The sequence below is a fragment of the Cetorhinus maximus genome, chromosome 15 (assembly GCF_964194155.1).
Source record: "Cetorhinus maximus chromosome 15, sCetMax3.hap1.1, whole genome shotgun sequence".
Lineage (NCBI taxonomy): Eukaryota > Metazoa > Chordata > Chondrichthyes > Lamniformes > Cetorhinidae > Cetorhinus > Cetorhinus maximus.
In genome coordinates, this window is record NC_135893.1 from 15,540,114 (window position 1) to 15,561,374 (window position 21,261).

At 40.4% G+C, this 21,261-nt stretch overlaps 1 protein-coding gene across 2 annotated transcripts in view; it reads right to left on the reverse strand.

The window, feature by feature from the left end:
- Nucleotides 1-4,146: 4,146 nt before the first annotated feature.
- The window catches only part of pank4 (pantothenate kinase 4 (inactive)), a 54,457-nt gene continuing 37,342 nt past the window's right edge, over nt 4,147-21,261 (reverse strand). For both annotated transcript variants that reach the window (XM_078557942.1, XM_078557943.1), the window contains 9 exons: nt 20,968-21,080; nt 19,241-19,328; nt 16,314-16,465; nt 15,492-15,547; nt 14,712-14,761; nt 10,859-10,963; nt 7,720-7,820; nt 6,846-6,914; nt 4,147-4,544 (listed from right to left, as the gene is read on the reverse strand). In XM_078557942.1, coding sequence (XP_078414068.1) covers nt 4,331-4,544; nt 6,846-6,914; nt 7,720-7,820; nt 10,859-10,963; nt 14,712-14,761; nt 15,492-15,547; nt 16,314-16,465; nt 19,241-19,328; nt 20,968-21,080 — 948 coding nt within the window. In that variant the 3' untranslated portion in view covers nt 4,147-4,330. The remainder of the gene's footprint in view (nt 4,545-6,845; nt 6,915-7,719; nt 7,821-10,858; nt 10,964-14,711; nt 14,762-15,491; nt 15,548-16,313; nt 16,466-19,240; nt 19,329-20,967; nt 21,081-21,261) is intronic.

Genomic DNA, 21,261 nt, shown 5'->3' on the forward strand with positions numbered 1-21,261 from the left:
GCTCAGTGTGTAGCACTCTCATCTGAGATTCAGAAAGTCATGGGTTTGAATCCCCTTATAGACTTGGACAGTAAAATGCTGCATTGCTGCGGGTACTGCCTTTCAGCATAAGGCATTAAACCAAGGCCCTGACTTCCGGCTCAAGTGGAAGTTAAAGATCCCCTGGCACTATTCTAAGAGAAGGAAATTCTTGTGCTGTCCTATTCAAAATTCCTTCCTCAAACAGCACCAGTCATTCATTCAGTTATTGTTTGTGGGACTACACTGTGAAAATTGGCAGCTGTTTAGTACATTTCTTTTAAAGCACTTTGGCATGTCCTTGCATAAATTTAATGTTTATTTTTTCTAAAGACAAAGAAAGATTCCTCTATTAAGCCCATTTTAATTCATCCATCCAGAAAGGTTCCTTCGCCCCAACTCACAGCGCCCAATAGCTTCTTAGATGATTTGTGCCCCCATTACTCTACCTGCTAGCCATTTTTAGTCTGAAGAACTTCCTGATGTTCATTCTAATGTTACCTTTGCCAGCTTGAACCTGTCCTATTGTCACTGTTCAATTTGAAGGAGTGCTTCCGATGCACTGTTTATTATCTCGTAAACCACTCAGAAATTCACACCATTTCCTGAAGACAGCTACCTGGCTCAACAAGGAAGAGACCAAAGCAATAATTAATTGGGGCTAATGTTCCCACTAAGCTGTGTGCATGCACAGCCACGCAGTAATCATGAAAATAATGCGTAAGTTGTTCACAAGTTGTCCCCTTTAAGACATCACGCATGCACAACAGTGCCCAAGCAAAGACATTTAAACGTATCGCACATTGAAATAAATAAGTCACACGCACCAAAAAATTTACAGGGGTCGTTGTTTGGGGCTTAAAGAAAGAAACAAAGTGAATATTGGCAATATTGTCAGTTGGTGCAGGTCAGGACTTGTGGTTGGAATTCATATAGTCTCCAAACTCATGACTGAAACTACAGCAGGATTGTTTCTCCAGCTAAGTGGAGGATAATTACATAACAAATTGTGTGCATAAAAGCAATTCCAATTACTTACAGCAGTGCAGCCTCCAGCGACTGACGGGGGAATTACACTAACATCTCCATTCTGGCCACAGCTTCTGTTGTCACTATATTCAGCCAATAAGAATATCATGCGACTATCTTAGTGAGTCAAGGTGCTGGTTCTAAATTAAAAAGGCACGATAAAATCTCATTAAAATAATTTTTCCACATAACTTAAAAAAACTCCTTCAGTGGTTTGATTGTGCCAGTTGCAACACTTAGCCACTGAGATCAGGGAGAGCCCAGGTTTGACCGATGCTGAGTGAGCTGATCTCAGCCAGAGTGGCAATACAAGCTGAACAATTGGTCAAAGCTCCCCCAGGGCTACTGGTGGGGGAAAACCAGCCAGGGTTCCTGCTCATGAGTGTTGCTTGGCAACTCCCATTAGAAAAGTGCCTGTATGCACAAATATTGGACAAGAATAGGGCCAAGCTCATTTGTGGTATTTCCCACGGTCAAACAGTGTGGTGAGACACGTTGTCTAAGCACATTCATGAGGAATGGTCACCTGTTGAAGTGCTGCTGGTGTATGTGGCACTGTAAGGCAGCAAGTTTGAGTTTTCTGGAAAGATTTTAATAGCAATAGCATGAGAATTGATGCTGAAAACCTACTCCATAATCCTATAATCCTTTAACAATCACTCCTGTAAACATTTAAGCAATACTGTCAGGAGGTAGTGCAAGCTTGCACAATTACTAACACTCTACTGTTACTGCAGAGGATCACAACTTTTGCAATACAGTAAAGAAAGGAAGTTGCACTTCCTTCATCCTCCCCTCTCAAAGTCCACTCTCACTGACATTGCTTGTGCACAGACTGAAGGGGTAGCGGAAACAGATTCATTAGTAATTTTCAAAGGGAGATTGGGCAAATACTTGAAAAAACTGCTGGGCTATAGGGAAAATGCAGAGGAGTTGGACTAATTGGATCAATCCTTCAGAGTTGGCTTGGGTGATTCTATGACACTCCAGTCACAAAGATAGAAACATTCTGCCACAGTGAGACATGCAACAACTAGCCATGAACAATATCAATTACAGTGAGCTTGGGAGAGAAATACTACACAAAATGTCTACTTCCAGTCTACATCTAAATTAGCAACTTTTAAACTACAGAGGCGGGAATAAAGCAGATTGAGCATCCCTCAGAAACAGATACAACAAATTAGGATTACAGTGCAAGTCAAGAGACTTAAATAGTTCCGCTGAGGACAAAAGTCAGTCGTGGTGACTAACATTATCAATTGACAATCAGCACCCAAGGATCTCATGTCTTCAACAGGGTATTGGTGAAGGGAGAACAGACAAATTTTGGTCACAGCAGCTCAGGAAAATGGCATGTTACACGCTTCAATTTTTTTTAAGCTCCCCTCTTTCCTGACTGGGTAAACCCATAGAGGGGTACAGGCAAACAGAAACTGTCCATCCTTCAGGAGCTGGTCCTATATGGCCAGAGTTTGAATGCAAGCCGAGACAGTAAGTGTTGGTGGGCCCTTTTAACTCAGATTATTTTAAATTTGACCTCCACACATTGTATCGCCTACCAATTGAAATAAATCATGACTATTTATTGGACCATAACTCTTCATAATGATGGCCTCAACAGGACTCCTTTGAATCTTCACAACTCCTGTCCCCCTCCCTCTGAGCTCTTGGTCCCTCCTCCCAAGCTCCTGTCCGTCTCACCCCCCCCAAGCTATCTCAAGTGACTTTACAATTATAACCCACAGTCCTGAGAACATTCTACTGAATTTCCACTGCACCTTTTCCCATTGATTTTCTATCCCTACCACAATGAGGTGCCCAAAACTGCACAATTCATGCAGTGAGCATTGCTTACTTTGACACATAAGGAGGGACAGCAAATAACTGTAATACTTGTAAACTGACAAGCCTTTTAGAATAAAAACAGAAAATGCTAGAAAAACTCAGGAGGTCTGGCAGCATCTGTGGAGAGAGAAACAGAGTTAACATTTTGAGTCTGTATGACTCACCTTCTTTTAGAATAGCACATTGCTCGCACCCCAAAGCAAGAAAAAAGCATACAATACTGAAATCTCCAAGCAGATGACCAATCCTGCAAAAAGCATATGTCAGGCTCAGCTGACGCACACTGCAGTTCAAAACAAGTTTTGGTTTTAAAACATTGATTCCCTGTTTAGAAATTTACGCTAGCTGTTTCAAATCACAAAGCGACTTTACCTGCTGTGTTCAGGGTACATTGCTGGTACTGGTGTCAGCTGTAGCTCAGCATGTAAAACTCTCACCTCTGAGTAGGTCGGTTCTGGGTTCAAGCCCAACCCCAAAGACTTGACACAAAATCCAGGCTGACACTGACAAAATCTAGTTCTGAGGGAGTTCTGCACTGTGAGAGGTGTTGCCTTTCAGATGAGACATTAAATCGAGGCCCCATCTGCTCTCTCAGGTGCAAGAAAAAGATCCCATGGTGCTACTTCAAAGAAGCACAGGGGAGCTTTCCCTTGTATCATGATCAATATTTATCACTCAATATCAATAAAATAAACTATCTGGTCATTATTTCATTGCTGTTTGTGGAAGCTTGCTGTGTGCAAATTGGCTGATGTGTTTTCCTACATTACAACAGTGACTACACTTCAACAGTAGTTCATGGTTGTAGTGTTATATAATAACAGATCTGTACCCACAGGTACTGTAACTCCAGTGCTAGTGACAGAACATTACCCATCACTACTATACCCATAGTGCTATATTGGGACAAACCTGTACCCGCTAGATTTGTACCTAGTATTATATAGCTTCAATTGTTCTTTTCAAATGTGATTCAAGGTTTGAAGCACATCTGTAATTGTGCTGCTGACTGTTATTCAGAGTTCCAAGTGGGCACAGTATGAAAATATCCCCCATGTATATTACACTTTATTGGTACCCTAATAACACTATCATCTGCAGACCGCATTATCCTTCAACTGGATTTCTTCAAGGGAACAGCTTGCGAAAGGGATAATATTTCACCTGATTGTCGAGTGACCAAAAGCAAAACAATGTTGATTTCCACAAATACTGTGTCTATACAATAAACATTTGTTTAAAACAAGGATATGGTTGCTGTACATATATAATATATATTATTGCTTCTGACACAAAAGCTTTACCAATCCATATTGACTTTTTTTTCAAACTGCAATTATATAGTCACAGAAAAAAAAATACAATTACATTCCACAGGGGACATCTCAGTGCCAGTGCAATGCCAAGTCCTTCCTCAGCAAGGTAGTCCTCACTTTCACTTTGGTGGCATTTCGTATTTAAAAACCACGCTGAAGATTCTCCCACCAAGCCGCTCTGCCAACCAGGCATTCTTGATGACTGCAAGCTTGAGGCTTTCGCAACGTAATGCAGCATAATAGTTTGTGTGAATAGCTCGACCCATGCCTTCGATAATCACCAGGTCAGTCTTCCGCTCCCAGACTACCGTCGCCAATCCTTTGTCCAGTCGACTGAGAGAGAAAGAGACATTAAAGATGGTCATTGGCCTCTACACAAAAGTTGACCTTTGGGTGGGAGGGGATGGTTGTTGGGAGTGGGAGAGTTCAGTATTATCATTCAGTTGAGCCTATTGCTATCAACTGAAGTAGAGTCATGGATTGAAAAAGGGGCAATCAAGCCTGGTGAAGCTCGGTCCTCCTTTACCCAGATTCTCCCATAGCAACATGCAACAAAACTGGAGGGAAGCTCCGTCAGACCCATCCATGCTCATCCTATCCATTAAAAAATGCGACTTCACACTCCAATTTCCTCCACTGGTAGCAATGCCCATTCCCACCATGGCATCAGCTACAAACTGAATTCCCTCCACTGCCCCATCTCTCATTTTCTCAGTTGTTTGGAATAGTACATTTTTCTGGTTCTCTCTTTTAACTGTATTTTTCACCAATTAAAATTTGCATTCTCTGGTGCCACATCTCTGAATTACCTCAGTCAAGTGCTCCAATTAACTAATGCCTTTCTAAAATAGAGAGCTTAAGCCTCTCTAATCTTTCATAACCTGTGCCCCTTTATATTGGGTGGTGGAGGTGGTGGTGGTGGTGGTGGTGGTGGGGGGGAGGCAAGGAGGGAGCCTGATTGCCTTTACCTGCATTGTCTCCACGGTGTGCTTGTTTTTTTTTGTGATGTGCCAGCCGACCTTGAACACAATGTGTGGCACAATTTTGTCAGTTGTTTGTTGTCGGTAAGGCTCAGTTGGTAATACTCTTACCTGACTGAGAAGGTTGTGGGTTCAAGTCGCACTCCTGGACTTCAGCACATCAGTGAAGTACTGAGAGCTGTTGTCTTTCAAATGGGGAGTTAAAACAAGGCCCTGTCTGTTTAGTTAAATGGGCAGGGAGTTCTCCCTGTGCCCAGACCAACATTCTTCACTCAGTCACCACAACCACCAAAAACAGAATAATTAGTCATTTGTCTCATATGCTGATTGAGACTCCTTGCCATGCAAAATTTGACAATTTGCAGGGTTTACCTGCTTAACAGTGACCACACCTTGCAATAATAAGCGAAGCACTATGTAACATCCTAAAAACACGTTAAGGTGCGACATAAAGGTAACTGCTTTCTTATTGTAAACTCTTAGCATCTACTGTGTATTCTACCTTTCTGGATACAAGCCCTGTCATTCTCTTAGCTGATAGAACAATGGTGCAGAAAAAAATTGCACTTAAAGCAATGCATTTTGTTATGATCACCTACACCACTAACACTAGAGACAGACTTATGCCCTCCAGCATTCTACTCTAACTCTGTGTTGGTTAATTAAAGTCCAAAGCAAAATGTAAAATTTTACAGTTCAATCTTTTCAGTTCAGCTGGCCCGAGTATGAAAATGACAAATGCCAGTTAATTGTTTTTAAAATAATATCTTTAAAATTCACTTAAATCATGGGTGATGGGATGGTCAGATATGGGTACACACTCAAGACTGAGCATATGGTCAGCTCCCACTCCTTCAAGCTGACACAGAGAGCTGCTGATTGGGTGCAAGGTGTTTTTCCCTTGGGAAAAGGCTTTAAAAACTGTGCAGGGGAGAATGCAAACAAAACTAGTCCCCACTCGCATCCTCCTCCCACCCCCCCCCCAGCAGTTACTGGCAGAACTGACAGCAATTTACTCAGCCTGTGTGAGCATAAGCATAGCAGTAGAATGTTTTAAAAAAAGGTAACAACTGCCCAATTGCTCAGTTGCTACAGGCAACTTAGCCACACAGACCAGAATGTTCCTGAATTCTTGCCAGACAGCTGCCCTCAACTAGGACTGCAGTTTTGATCCTACAACTGGGACAGCAGTCCTGGATTATGATGAAGGAAAAATAAATAAACTAGTGTTCAATTGCTAATTATGCATTCACCTCTGTGCATGAGAGAGAAATTGAGAATGAAAACAAGAGCGCAAGAGAAAGAAAAGGAAAACAAAAGTTTTCGGTTAGAGAGAGAAAAAGAGAAAGAGAGGCTCACATTGGCAAGGTAATGGAGAGCAGATGGCACCGAGGAACTATACTGGATCAAGAAACAAAGACCCTAGTACCGAAGGTCTATAAGGTTGTTCTTCCACAACACCACTAAAATAAAATGACTACAAAGCAGTTCAGGGACAAAAACAACCAGGCATTGAACAGTGGTGGGAGAAAGGGTAGGAGGAGTGACTGAAACAGTGGTTGGGAAGTACGTTTTGAAGAAGAGCTTGGGGACAACAAGAATAGTTAATTAAATAAGAGTTATTAAAAAAAAGGACAAAAAAAAGAAAATTTACCTCAGGTCTAGACAAGGTGAACTGGAGCCACTCTGAACTAATAATAATTTATCTTCTTGTAAAGCTGTCCTGTGAGGAGGAATGGGAGCAGAGTTAAGCACTATTACCAGTTCAAACATTACAATAGACTCACAGCATACTGCAAAACTGTCCAACAATAGCAACAAAAATAGACCCCAAAGGCACAGGCATTGAATTTCTGCAGGAATCTCCTAACTTAACTTCAGCAAAAAACTAAAGGAACTGTGTAAAGGGACATTTTTAGCCATTGCACTGGGGTTACTGCCAATTTCACACTGGTGAAATGTGGCAGGGATTCCAGCCTTAGTGCTTAAATCTCAAAGCTATGACTGGACAGTAAGTCTTTTGTTCACCACTGCTCCCCTCCCTCCACAAAGTGTATTCATGCTGGAGTGCATTCCAAAAGCATCAGGAACTACCTAGGGCCTGGCCTTCCTCAGGTGTGAGCCCAGACAATGTGTGCAACTGGAGGCAGCTCGACAGTAGAAAATGCCATGGTTAAAGCTGGTCTTGTCCTCACTTTCCAGGCAAGGGTCAACCAACCAAGTTACTGGAATGACTGCATTTTAGGCCATGCAACTAACAGATAGTGCTTACCAACTGCTTTGTTCCAGGATATATGGAATCATACAGCAGAGAAAGAGGCCATTTGGCCCACCATGCCTGTGTCAGCTCTTGGAGATATCCAAATTAGTCCCACTCTTTCTTAATAGCATTGCAAATTCACCCAAATGCTACACAAAAAATTGAAAAGGCAAAGTGCCCATTTGGTCAGCAATCCTCCAGCCACAAGTCAGTCTTTTACCTAAACCAAAGGCAGCAGTAGTAGATACAACTCTGTCATGTTTCTCACCTGATGATTGAGTCCATTGCCGCAATCCTCTCTGTAACTATTGCCAACTCACTGCAGGTAACATCATTTAATGCTGGTCCTGAGTTACTGGCTAAAATAACCTGCATTTGAAGACAATTATGTCAGGCAAGCTTGGAGTGAAATCGCAAACAGATCCACTGATGTGCTGTTTAAACATGTTTTGTAAAAGCCACATAAGCATAGCAAGCCTCAGAAGTTTCCTCCATCACATCAAACCATTTATAGCAATGATCCAGCAGCTGTAGCATGTTACCTACAGTATACCACCACTGACTGGCAATTTCTCTTTACGGTGCATTTGACTACACTTGGGAGTTGGAATGGGGGAGTGGAAGAGAAGCCACCAGAGGAGGTCAGACACATCGGAAGGTAATCAGACAATAGCAAAATGACCATGGTCATGACAAAATAGTTTTGCACAACTGCTAGCTGGCAAGCCTAGAACATGGTCAGGCTTGGCACAGGTACCACCAGCTCAGAAGATTGGCGATACATCATAAAAGAAAATGTATTTTGGAAGGAATTTACTCCCTCCAAAATGTTGCATTTCCACTATAGCTGACACAGAGCAAGGTGAAAGTCTGTTATACACCAATTGAAAATGGCATTTGTGGACAAGTTTAGATTTAAACTGGAGGTAGTGTAGCCAGAGAATTTTAAATGGTATTTAAGTCTTGAGTGCAGCACGGGCTTCCTGCAGGTGTCACACTTACTTCCTCTAACGCTTCCCTGTCATACTCTGTTGACAGACCCGACACTGAGCAGCGCATCCTCTAATTAAGCAAACAACGTCACATGAGGGTAGACGCATATACAGCCAGACACAATCTGTGTTAGGGTTCGAGATATTAAAAAAACTCAATTATTGAAGATAAAGGTGACTCTTTTGTGGCGTTATTCTTGTAATCTGAAATCTACAGAATGGTCGTAAAATTGAGTTGCTTGTCTTATCCAGCCATTTAAGACCACTGTTCTCAAGTACTCCCCGTTGTAAATACAACTGTTTGTTAAAATTTAATTCACCTGAGAAATTAAAGGCAGAATTTTACGACAGCGGGATTTTACGTTCCCGCTGTCGTCAATGGGATTTAGAACGGCCCGCTGCATTTCACAGCCCCGTCCCCGCCGAAATGGGGCCATAAAATTCTGCCCTAAGTTTCAGTTCAATAATTATTTCTGTTAAGTTGCTTTAATCTGTAACAAACTGTGACATTTAGTGTATGACAGATGTGTGCTAGATTCTAGGCATCTTTTAAAATTTTGTAGTTATAGAAGCCATTTGATGCTTCAAAAGTTTTGCAACCTTATAGAAGATTAAGGCCATACCACATGGCAGTTGTTTGTGTGCCAAGGACAACAGCTCTTAGTACATTTTATAAAGCCCAAGCGCATGTGCAATGCAGTTGGTTTAGGCATGTTACAAGAGGGGTCTGCTCACACAGAGGACAATAAAGAGGTCTCCTCACGCACTGGTCATCATGAGGGATCTGCTCACTCACAGGTCAGTGTGGAAAGAGGCTGCGTACACACAGGGCATTATGTGGGGGAAGGGTTTGCTTACAAACGCACATCACACTTCTAAAGACTTGCAGCAATAGTATGTGAGATTGAGCAGAAACAATAACTGTTCACAATTACGGAGGAGCTTCCCCTAGAAGATGGGCATGTAGTCAACCCCATATCTACCTGGTACACACACCACCAGCAATTGGTCTTCCAAGAGCATGTAACCAAGGCATTCACACTGAAAATTGTGTGCTGCACTATACATCCTCTTAACTGCTGATAGTACAAGAGTAAAACAGCTCTGAAAAATCTGTCAACATGCAGACAAAGCAGATTTCTACAAGTTAGAAGTTGGCACAGTTCAAAATCCTTAAGCCAATGCAGCACACAATTCAAATGATTCTTCACAATATAATCAGTACAAAACAAAAGTAACTGTTCAGATATAACCCTGTTCAAATATATCACATATAAAATTTGTTTTTTTTATTTTTGATAATTCGGGGCCAAAAATTCCCTGAAGCTTTTTTTAAAAAAAAGACAAGAATTTTGGAAAATTAGGAAGAATAAGTAATATTGGCCCTCTTGCTTCCCTTAAAAAAAGAAATGAAATTCTGTCCTTCAATTTGGGCAGCAGAGTTAATCTGAGCAATGAGTACTGTTACAGTTATTGTTAGATTACAGGTAGATCTCAAAAATGGGCCTCATTAGCTGAGAATTGAACATTTGAAGCGAATGTTCCACTTTAGAATTTTACATGAAAAGGTGGGACATAAATAATGAGAATCCACTCTAAATACAAAACCCGTAATCTAATAGGAATAAAGTATTTGTTGCAGGGGGAGTTCCTACTTTCAATAATTTTATTGACAAGAGGAATTTCACCCCCATGGCATGTTTATCCAGGTTTTAACCAACTGTTACAAGTATTACCCATCAAGAGGTGAATATGGGAATGGTGGGAGTGGGGCAACATCACATTAAGCCAGTGTCATAATTGGTAACACAGGGGCACTGATAAGAGGACCGGAATTTGGCAACTTCCAACCATCCACCTGAAGTCAATGAGAGGGAGAATGAGGGCCAATCCGGCCAATGGAAAATAAGCTATCCTCTCCCCAAGTCTCCTGTTCCCCAGCCCACAACCCTCAACTTCCCCAAAGATGCTGCCTAATTTAGGTTGCTCTCTACAGTCTTGCCCGCATGACCCTTTGTTATAAATGAGTCTACAGAGTGAGTGCCAGATATTCAATTCTGGCAGTTATCAAGAGTTGAGCCTTGTCCTGTCCTCATCCAACACACTGCCAAGCAGTTGTCATCAGTTAGCGATCAGGAGGGGAAACCAATCTGCCTCCTCGTTATCCTACTGTCAGGGAGATCAACAGCTCTGCCCTTTACTGCCACCCTGACTCTGATCAGCTAACTCAGCAGAGGTGAGATGGTGAAGACTTATGTGGTTCAGATACTAACTAGGCAGAAAATTTACCATTAAAGCCATCAGGGGCAGCCCAAGAAAGGGAATCATGGAGTGAGAATGTGTTAAAACCAAGGAATAATCACACCTTTTTGCTCATTATTTCACAATCAGATGGAACAATGTGCAATACTTTACCTCTGTGCCTTTGGACAGCAGCTCCCTGACAAATGGGAAAACTCCAAGAATTATGTCTATTCCACTATTATCTACGAAAAATAAGGCACATTTGTGAGGAGGACCCTGCAAGAGAAAGCCAGTAAGATTTGGTATTTGATCACTGCGTATTTCTTGTCTGTTTTTTAATCTTTAATCGTGTATCATACAGATACATATATATCTATAAGAGCTAGACATAGAATTTTTTGCTAACCAATTACAGATCATATTTCAGCAAAACAGCAGCACTAACAACAGGAGTTAATGGCATCATTGCTAGCCACTGCTGGCATATTAAATTGACAGAAACTGAATAGAGCTGACATTGTGTATAATGAATAACTAGTGTCAGGGAATGATTTATGGCTGTAGTCAAATTGTAGAGTCCATATGACATATGACAAAACTCATGTTTTGAACTTGGGTTTTATGATGTTGTGTTAACTCTTCAAATACCTTTAGTGTCCTGTAACTCACTCTGGGTTTCCAATGTTCTATTTATAAACTATCCAGGAAAATAATTAAATTCCAGCTCATTTCTTGGTAACTGAAGTAACTGGTATTCTAAATATAAACGATTCAACCTCTGCAATTCCTGCTGCTCCCTCTCGGGTCCTTCATTCATGAGGGCTCAAATACATAACCTCAAATCAAGATACGAAAGCATAAGACTGTGGATGTTGGAAATCTCAAATTAAAAACAGAAAATGCTGCAATTACTCAGCAAGTCAGAGAGCATCTGTGGAGAAACAAAGTTAGCATTTCAGGTCAATGACCTTTCATCAAAACAGTTTTGATGAAAGGTCACAGACCTAAAATGTTAACTTTGTGTCTCTCTCTACAGATACTGCCTGACCTACTGAGGATTTCCAGCACTTTCTGTCAAAAGAGGTAATTTGTAAGAAGCAATAGTTTTTAACCACCCTGTTTTACTGGTCTCAAAACCAGGCTGTTGCACACTTTAATATATTTAAGAAACTCAATGGGCCACTTAATGAACCCAGTACTCAACAGTTTAAATCCAACATTAAATTGCTCTTCACTCCACACTTGACAGGAAACAGCGCAATGGTGAACAGTTGTTTATCGGACTGGGGGAAGGTATACAGTGAGATGCCCAGGGGTTGGCACCACTGCTTTTCTTGATATATATTAATGACCTAGACTTGCGTGTACAGGGCACAATTTCAAAATTTGTAGATGGCACAAAACTTGGTAGTACTGTGAAATGTGAGGAGGATAGTGATAAACTTCAAGAGGATATAGACAGGTTAATTAAATGGGCAGACATCTGGCAGATGAAATTTGTTAACAAGTGTGAAGTAATACATTTTGGTAGCAAGAAGGCAGAGAGACAATATAAAATAATGGGTGCAATTCTAAAGGGGGTGCAAGAACAGAGACACCTTTTGGCATATGTGCACAAATCATTGAAGAGGGCAGGTTGAGAAAGTGGTTAAGCAGGCATACAGGATCCTGGGGTTTATAAACAGATGCATACAGTACTAAAGCAAGGCTATTATGGTGAACCTTTATAAAACACTGAACATTGGTTTAGCCTCAACTGCAGTAGTATGTCCAATACTGGGCACTACACTTTATGAAGAATATGAAGGCAATAGACAGGGTACAGAAAAGATTCATGAAAATGGTTTGATGGATAAGGGACTTCAGTTACATAGGTAGATTGGAGAAGATGGATCTGATCTTAGAGAGGATTGCAAGGCGATTTGATTGGTAACGTTCAAAATCATGAGTGGTCTTGAGAAAATAGATAGGGAGAAACAATTCCCGTTGGTTGAAAGGTCAAAAGCCAAAGGACAGGGATATAAGATGAATGGCAAAAGAACGAATAGCAACATAAGGAAAAACATTTTTTACACAGCGAACATTTAGGATCTGGAATTTTCCCAGAGTGTGGTGGAGGCAGTTTCAATCATGGCATTCAAAAGAGAAAGGTTTATGCACCTGAGGAGAAAAAAAATTCAGGTGTACAGGAAAAGGACTGGAGAGTGTGACTAGCCAATTGGTCCTTGCAGAGAGTTGGCACAAACAGAAAGGGCCAAATGGTTTTCTTCTGTGCTGTAACCATGCTATAATTCTATGGCACTTCAGTTGTTTCACAAAACAAAATCAAGAGTTTGATTGATAATAAGAAAGATGCGACAGATTCCATTCAATTATCAGTAACACAGAAAACAGAAAGAGCAAAATAAATCTGACACACAACAGATGAAATGTAACAATAACTTTTGGGTCAGGTTGTACAGTGGAGAGAATGGTCCCAAATAAATAGCCAATCAAATGCCAGCTAAATAATACAACAATCTGAATGGTCTTAAAAAAGCTATTAAAAGATGGTAAAGAACAGAAAAAACTTTCCCCGAATGCTAGAAAAATTAGGAATAAAATACTGGAACTGGAATCATATGTAGCAAAAGGATAAGACGACAGTTTAGGCACTGTGAAATTATGGTTCCCCCCCATAAGAGGGAAAATACAAGAATGTAGATTGTTCAGTAAAGAGGGAGCTAATCAGAGGAGTCAAGGTGTAATTTTATACATACTGGATGAGTCAGGTGTCGAGAAACTGGGCAATTCTTGGTTGGCGCACTTTAAAAATGACCAGTAAGCAATATGGAGGGTGCAGAGCAAGAATGATTCTAAGTTGAAAAGGGGCAAGCTACATGGGAAAGGCAGAGAAGCTCGAGTTCTATACTTGAGGTGGTTAAAATGGAAGATTGCACTGAAGTACACAAAATACTACACAGCACAGACAAGACAAATCTAGAATATTAATTTATTCCAGCTGACAGAATTAGTGAATGCAAATTTGAAAATAGTTATTAGAAGATTATTCCCCTACTCAAAATGCAATAATTGTTTGGAACAATCTAACTAGTAAAGCATTGTAATCAAAATTGCAGTGTTCAAGATGTAGTTTGACAATCGTATGCTAGACTGGGTGAACTGAAATACCAGACGAACAAGCTTAATGAGCCTTTTTAAAAATCATTTTCCTTATTTGTTGCATTTAAGGGGAAGTTCTATAAATACACGAGTGAGAAGGGAATGGATGGTTATGTTTATATGATTAGATGAAAGGGGTTGGGAGGAGGCTCATGTAAAGCATTAACACTGCCACAGACCAATTGAGCTGAATAAACTGTTTCTGTGCTGTAAATTCTGTGATTATGTTTTATGCATCATATCCCAGATTGCCGATTGGCAGCTCTTTGGCCTCATGAGGAATGTATATGAGGAATGTATATGAGGGCAACCCAGGATATTAAGAGCTTTAAGAACACAACCTAAGATTTTTTTTTAAAAAAGCAGAAATATTTTGGGGCAACCATGGTACCAAACCACTAGAACACCAAAGTAGCAGGAAGGGAATTCCTGCCCAAACCCGCCCCCACCTAAATTTTTTTACACAATAGTCAGGCTTTGCATTCACGATAGACAAAAATAGAAGGTGGGGAATAAATAGGCAGATCGTTTGGGTAGGTAGTGGAGGAGGGCCAGTGTCTGCAAATTCAAGAAAAAACTGGATAGATACTCAGCAAAGTGTTAGAGAGACATGGGTGTTAGAAAACTGTATGGTATTTTTCAAATTTGGGATTGGCTAAATCGACTGTAATGATCTATGCTTCTGCCCACCTGTATGAACCCCTTTTACATTATAACCTTGAAACTCACTACCAGGTATCATAACTGATATCAAATTTAACATTTTTAACCCACGTTTTCAGTACTCAGGAGCACTACACACCCCAGTCCAGTATCCTGACATTGGAACAGAATTAATTGAGTTATTGCTACAAATTCCTACCTTAAGTCGTTCTAACCAGTCATTATATGCATCCACCAGCCAAGGACGTGCTGAGAAACACAAGAGCAAACATTTCTGTTAGTTACTTCCATCAAACTCTTTTAGGAATGGACTCCCAAGTATTTCTTTCTTTGTTAAAGGGGAACTTCAGCATCAGATTAAGTGTTATGGCAATGCACAAACTCTCCAATATCAGTCTCAAAGACAAAAAGATAAAGTGTGATTATCATGTATAGATGGCAAAACATCTAAAGAGAGAAAAAGACAGGTTAACATTTTTAAATGGGGATGTTTTGGCAGAGCTCAGGAGCTTCACCTGAAACATTAACCTGGCTTTTCTTGGTACAGATTCACATCAACCTAATGTTCTGTGCATTTTTTTTTCAAAGGGAGTTTGAGGGAGGGGGCACTGGAGTGGTTTAGTCTTTGTAAGTTAACTGAATTAGCTCAGTGTAGAACCTTTGTTTTTCTTCTTCGTTTACTCCTCTCTTTTCCAAGATGTTGGAGAATGATCTATTGACTATACAGGTGAGCAAACATTGCCCATGAAACCTTACCTCATAACAATGCAGCCGCTTCAAGAACATTTGGGGAAGCAGGTGGGCTAGGGGAAGAATTATAATTCAGACATAATTTCAATAATTCCTTTACATTTCAATTACTCTAATTCCCCTAATCTCCAAGGTGCAACGCCATGGCACACAAGATATCAATCTCATTTGCAGAGTTGAATTAACTTTAATTTCTTACAATGTCAAATAATGTCTCATGGTTCCTTACCTTGTAACCGCTTTTTTGCTTCTTCAAAGCCAAACGCTGAATTTGTTTCAAGAACACTAAATGTGACAAAAAACATGATTTAACACTTACACGTACAGGACACTACAAATATGGAACTAGAAAAAAAGGTTTCCAAGTGGCTTCCCAAATGTTATTACTGTGAATATGGCATGGTAGTGCTTTTCAATAATCAGTACTCCATTTATTTGTAAAAGTAGCACCTATTGTGATAATAAGCCAGGTTCTCTCCTTGGTCTATGCTCAATTTACTGATGGCTTCTGGGACTACAATAAGAAGCAAATCCCATGGCTACGGTTCCAGCTGCTGATCACCACAATGTTACCACTGTTGGGAAACTCACTGGTGCAGATGTCAAATGACAGCAGACTTGAGGTTCGGTTGTGATGCCTCCTTTGCCCCACAGTCAAATAGGCTGCAAAACATCTGTGGTCTAAAACTCAAGACATAAAGAATGCCCATTAGGCAATTGCTGAACAGCAGCAATAGTCCAGGCTCTCTCAAGATGGAAAAAACAATTAGGAGTAAAAGAAACAAAATATGTACTTTGTCCACAGAAAACTAAATCATCAAGACTGCTTGCTGCCTGAGAGGTCAAGTTATAATCGCAACAGGCCTACTTAGATAATACAGGTGCAACCTCAACCAATCAGTACTGAAGTGAGCATGGACCAGGATTCATCCAAGACCTGGGCCCTATTCAACACCTCATGAAACAAAACATCCTCTGCCTCTTCAAAATTTCACCAACCCAGTGAAATATTAGAGTGTAACAGCTTCCATCAGTTCTCGCTCCAACTTACTCTGAAACAGCCTTGGCTCCCCAGTCAAAGACATTCCCCGCTAAGAGACCTTTCACTAATGCAAACTGCCGCTCCTCCATGCTCAGCGATTCCAAGGCCTGCACAACCTTCTGAAAATGTTTCAACGCTATGTCATTCTCCCTCTGTTTCACCTGCAAAACAGTTAAGTTCACAAAACTGTAGTACAATATTACAGGAGAAATACCAGAGAAAAAAAAATGTACAGGATCAGCCAACACAGGGAAAGATACATGGATCACGAACAGGCCAATTTGGTAATTACAAGCAACAGTCAACACCAAGAGTGTGAGATAAATCAATGCTGTAATTTCAGGGTTGCACCAGATGTTGCTCTTATGCTGTGCCAAGAACCACTCTTGTAAATGAGTCCTCTCTTCAAACACACTAAAGTGTAACTGCACACACATCTGTTTACCAGACACAATATCAAGTAATATAGATTTTCCTTGACTCAAACAAAATACCCCAATTACAGAAATTGACACAAGCCTTTTTGTATTAACTCCAAACCCTCAAATAACAAAGAGCAGGAATTGGTTTAAGACTGTGGTTTGGGCTATAATCTACCAAACAGGTTTATTAGGAGTATAAATTAGACAAAAAGCAAAAAAACCAGTAAATTTGACAATACTTAGCTTACAACTTTTGGGTTACAACAATAAAGGATCATGATACTCAGTTAATTTCCTAGTTATAATGAACATAGGCCTGTTCTCTCAATGCAGAAGTTATAGAGGAAGCTTAGTCTACCCACACAGGTGCTCATCTCAACATCGCTGGAACGTGAATACTGCTGCATGCTCGGGTGCAGGAGATTTCATAGTGCCTTTCATGACTCCAGGGCATCCCAGAGCACTTCACAACTAATTAGTTGCTTTTGAAGTGTAGCCATTGTTGTAGTGTAGGGAAATATAACAGCCAATTTGTGCACAGTATGGTCCCAAAAGCCTCAACGTGATAATGACCAAACAACCTGTTTTAATGAGCAATGAGATAAATGACAAGATTATCTGATTCAGCGATTTTGTCTCAGGAATAAATACTGGCTAGGACACCAGAGGAACTCCCCTGCTTTTCTTTGAATCATGTCCTGGGAGCTTTTACATTCACCCAAATGTAGGCAAGGATTGATTTAACTCACTTAAAGATGTCACTCTCTCCATACCGTATTGAAGTGCCAGGTGATGTGATCAAGTCCTTGGAGTGAAATTTTAACCCTCAATCTGTCGACTTAGAGGTGAGAGTGCTCCCTTCCCTGGGATGCAATCAACCTGCCAAATCCTTTGAAGCTCAAACTGGCGCAAAAGTGATTGAGAAAGATAATGGTTTAGACTACTCCCACACTACCTTCAACCTTTGTATCGATTGAACCAAATAGCTGCTGTGGACTGGAAAGAGATATACCTCTAGCTTTCTTTAAGGATCAGATTGGGGCCAAGGAAATCAATTATTTTTCCATAATTGAATAAAGGTATTAGTCACACTAAGGCCTCATTTCGTGACACCATGATTCCCAGCCAGAATGGAGACGACTGGGTAACTCCCCTATTAATCACTACTGGGATCGATTTTACACATATAATTTTTAAGTAACTATCTTCCACTCACTGCATTTTGCTGTAGAAATCACCCTGATTTTATTGGGTGACGTTTCTATAGTTTCCGTCATGAATTCTGTTTGCTGTAGTTTGTATAGACACTTTTGAAATAGACTGTAAATTGTTTGTTATAGTGCACTGTTTAAATAGATTGCTGAGTAAATAGACTTTATTTTCTGCAAAACAGACCGCTTGCTGCGAGTCTTATCGCAAGTTCCATTCCACCTACAACTCACCGGCTGTCACTGTGGCAGTAATACATTCTGAACATATAGGGATGGCATCCTGGAATCTGTCAGCCCTATATACAGAGCTATTGCCTATGATTTAAAAACTGTTCCCTTTAAGTAATTTTTTAACAGGCATTTTCGAAGAAAACCGCAAGGTGAAAGTGCATACTGCCAAAGGAGGAAACAAGGTTGTAATTAAAAGCAGTTGTTTTACTCCAGCATTCTGCAACTGCTTGGACTCTAGAGATAATGACACTGGTTGAATGAACGTTCAACTTTCAGTCCAAATGTTACATTTATTTAAACAAACCCATTTTAAAATCATATATTGTAAAGGGAGAGAAAGGAAAAATAACCAATTTAATCAGATCCCACATATTCTGCTTATGCCATAAATTAAGCAAGTAGATTAAAAGAATCAACCATTAATTTGGTTTTTTGGTCTCACTTCTGCCACCACTCCCCGCCTCAGTACTACTTCATTTAGAACCAAGTCCTGTCTTTTAATAGCGTTTGCAATTCCCATTTCCGCTGCATTTGATTTTCAATTACTAATTTGTCCTGTGCATTTTTATAATCTTCTTGTTGCTGTGTCTTGTGTTGCCAATGCTGTGCTAAACTTTACCCTTCCTTGTCTAGAAATTTGAAAATAATTGCAGAGAGAGAGAGAGGGAAAGCTGCTGTGCCAGTTACTGACATACCATACTTATTTATCAAAAAACACACTATTATATATACAAAGTGATCTTTTCCCTTTTATTTAAAAGGCAACTCATGGCCTTGTTCAAAAAAAAAGGCGATCTTTAATGAGGCTACTTGCTAAGCTGACTGCAAATGTTTCTAGTTATGTCACAGAATATTTTTCTCAACACTGCCCTCTGGTAGCAGGTTCAGCACTGTAACACACAAAATATTTCAGGGGCTTTTTAATCCTCAAATGCAGCATCAACATCACAGGCCCCAGTTTTCCATAATCAACGCAACAAACGGATCGAAGACATTTGGCCAAAGCTTTCTTCTGCAAGAAATTACTGATATTTCTTTTTGAGGAGAAGTAAAGGAAAGCAGGAGTGCCTACTTTTGAGTAAGGATCTGGAAAGTTGAATTCATTCAGACAGTGCTCCCGCGTGTCCAACAAGCTTCTGACTGTTAGGGATCCATATGCACTGAGAGAAAAGGGAAGTGAAAAAGCATTTTCAGGATATACCAGGACAGCCAAGTGTACAGAAATCTATGTTAAAAAAAAACAATTGTAACGCATTCCAAGGTGACTGCTCCTTGCTACTCTTCCCAGAGGAAGGTGAAAATGTGAAGGGTGCGTGATAGCAGGATCAGGCTTAGCAGTGATGCCTTCCATATTGAATAGTCTGTTGACATTCACTGTCCATGCTCCCCCATGAGTAATAGCCACTTTTGTGAAGCTCTGAAGGGCTCCCACCACTTCCAGTGCAAGGGCCTGGCAAGAGTCTGTATCTTCAGGAGGTGCAGGGGGGAAATGGATGCACAATACATATGGTTTCCTTTAAATTATGCATTTTTTGTTTAAAATATTAATTTAACGCTATGGAAAAGAAAGATTTCCCAGGTTAAGGGTTTTTGTCCAAGTATTTCTCCATCTATTTGACAGCAATAGATATTGACTTTGTAAAACAGCAATCCTGACTGGTTACAAGACTTGTTATGACTACTAAATGAGAGCAGTATAGGAACTGATTGACAAGAAAAGGCTAAGGTCCCTTGAGTTCACCTTCTACCATCCTGGTAGTCACATGATACAAGAATAATGAAATTGTTGAGCAATCATGGCAATTAATAGCTATAATTAGTCTACAACAGATTCAGGCACAAGGCAAGGAGAGCTTTGGGAACTACAGATCTAAAGTTACCTGTTTTGCCCAAGCATGCTTCACAAACCACCAGTCATGTCTCAAATTATTTACACACTACACAGCAATATATTATTTTGTGAAAGAAATCCATCTAATTGCACTTGAATGAATCAAAACTGTCTGCCTCCACTGTTTTCCTATGGACTCCGTTCCATCAATTTATCACTCGCTCGGTGAAATAATGTTTCTGTAGATTAGTTCTGAATTAATCGTCTTTCTAGTGCAGGCTGTGTCCTCTAGTGCTACTGTTCTGGGTAAGTGGAAACACCTGGTCATAGTCAACATTGTCCGGTCCCAAAGGCAATCAGATCAACTTCTCAGCCTTCTCATTGCTAGTGGGGACATGCCCAATTTATATAATCACTCAAAATCCAATCCCTCAATCATTCTGACTGCTTCCTTCTCTACCTTTTCAATGGCTACAATACCCTTCCTGAAATGTGGCAACCAGAACTCTATTCAATATTCCAAGTGCAGTCACACTAATGATTTATAAAGTGACAAGATTGCCTCACCATTTCATTGACTTACACAGAATTTACAGTACAGAAACAGGCCATTTGGTCCAACTGATCCATAGTGGCATTTATGCTCCACATGAACCTTCTCCCATCTTATTTCATTGAGCCCTAATAGCATATCCTCCTTCCCCCTCAACTCATCTAGCTTCTCCTTAAATGCATCTACGTTAACTTCCTCAACTAATCCTGCAGTAGCATGTTCCAGCTCAAAACTGAACATACATTTTATTTGTTGGAAAGCCAAATATTTACATGTATTACAGCAAAAAAGGGTTCAGAACCCTGGGAAGTGGTGATGTTTTCAAAACAGGCAGCACCATTGAATTGTGAGCTTTTTATATTAATCTACAATGACTTTGGATCCACTTAGAACACTGGACTAGGTAAAAACTCACAATGGCTGGTGCCTCAATGTTTGAAGTTTGTGTCGGTATTTTTGCCGGAATTTCTCTGCTCGCTCTGTGGCATCCAGTGACTGCGGCTGGCTAGCGACAGCCCGCTTTACTACCTGAAACAGAAGAAACAAAAACACTGCTTCACGTCAGAACAACCTCTTTCAGCTGCTCCAATGAGAGAGTCACAAAGGAAGAACTCGCATTTATGTTGTGTTTCATCATACCCCGGAATATCCTAATGAGTTCCACATCCAATTAATTATTTTTGATGTGCAGACTCTGTTCTTATGTGCG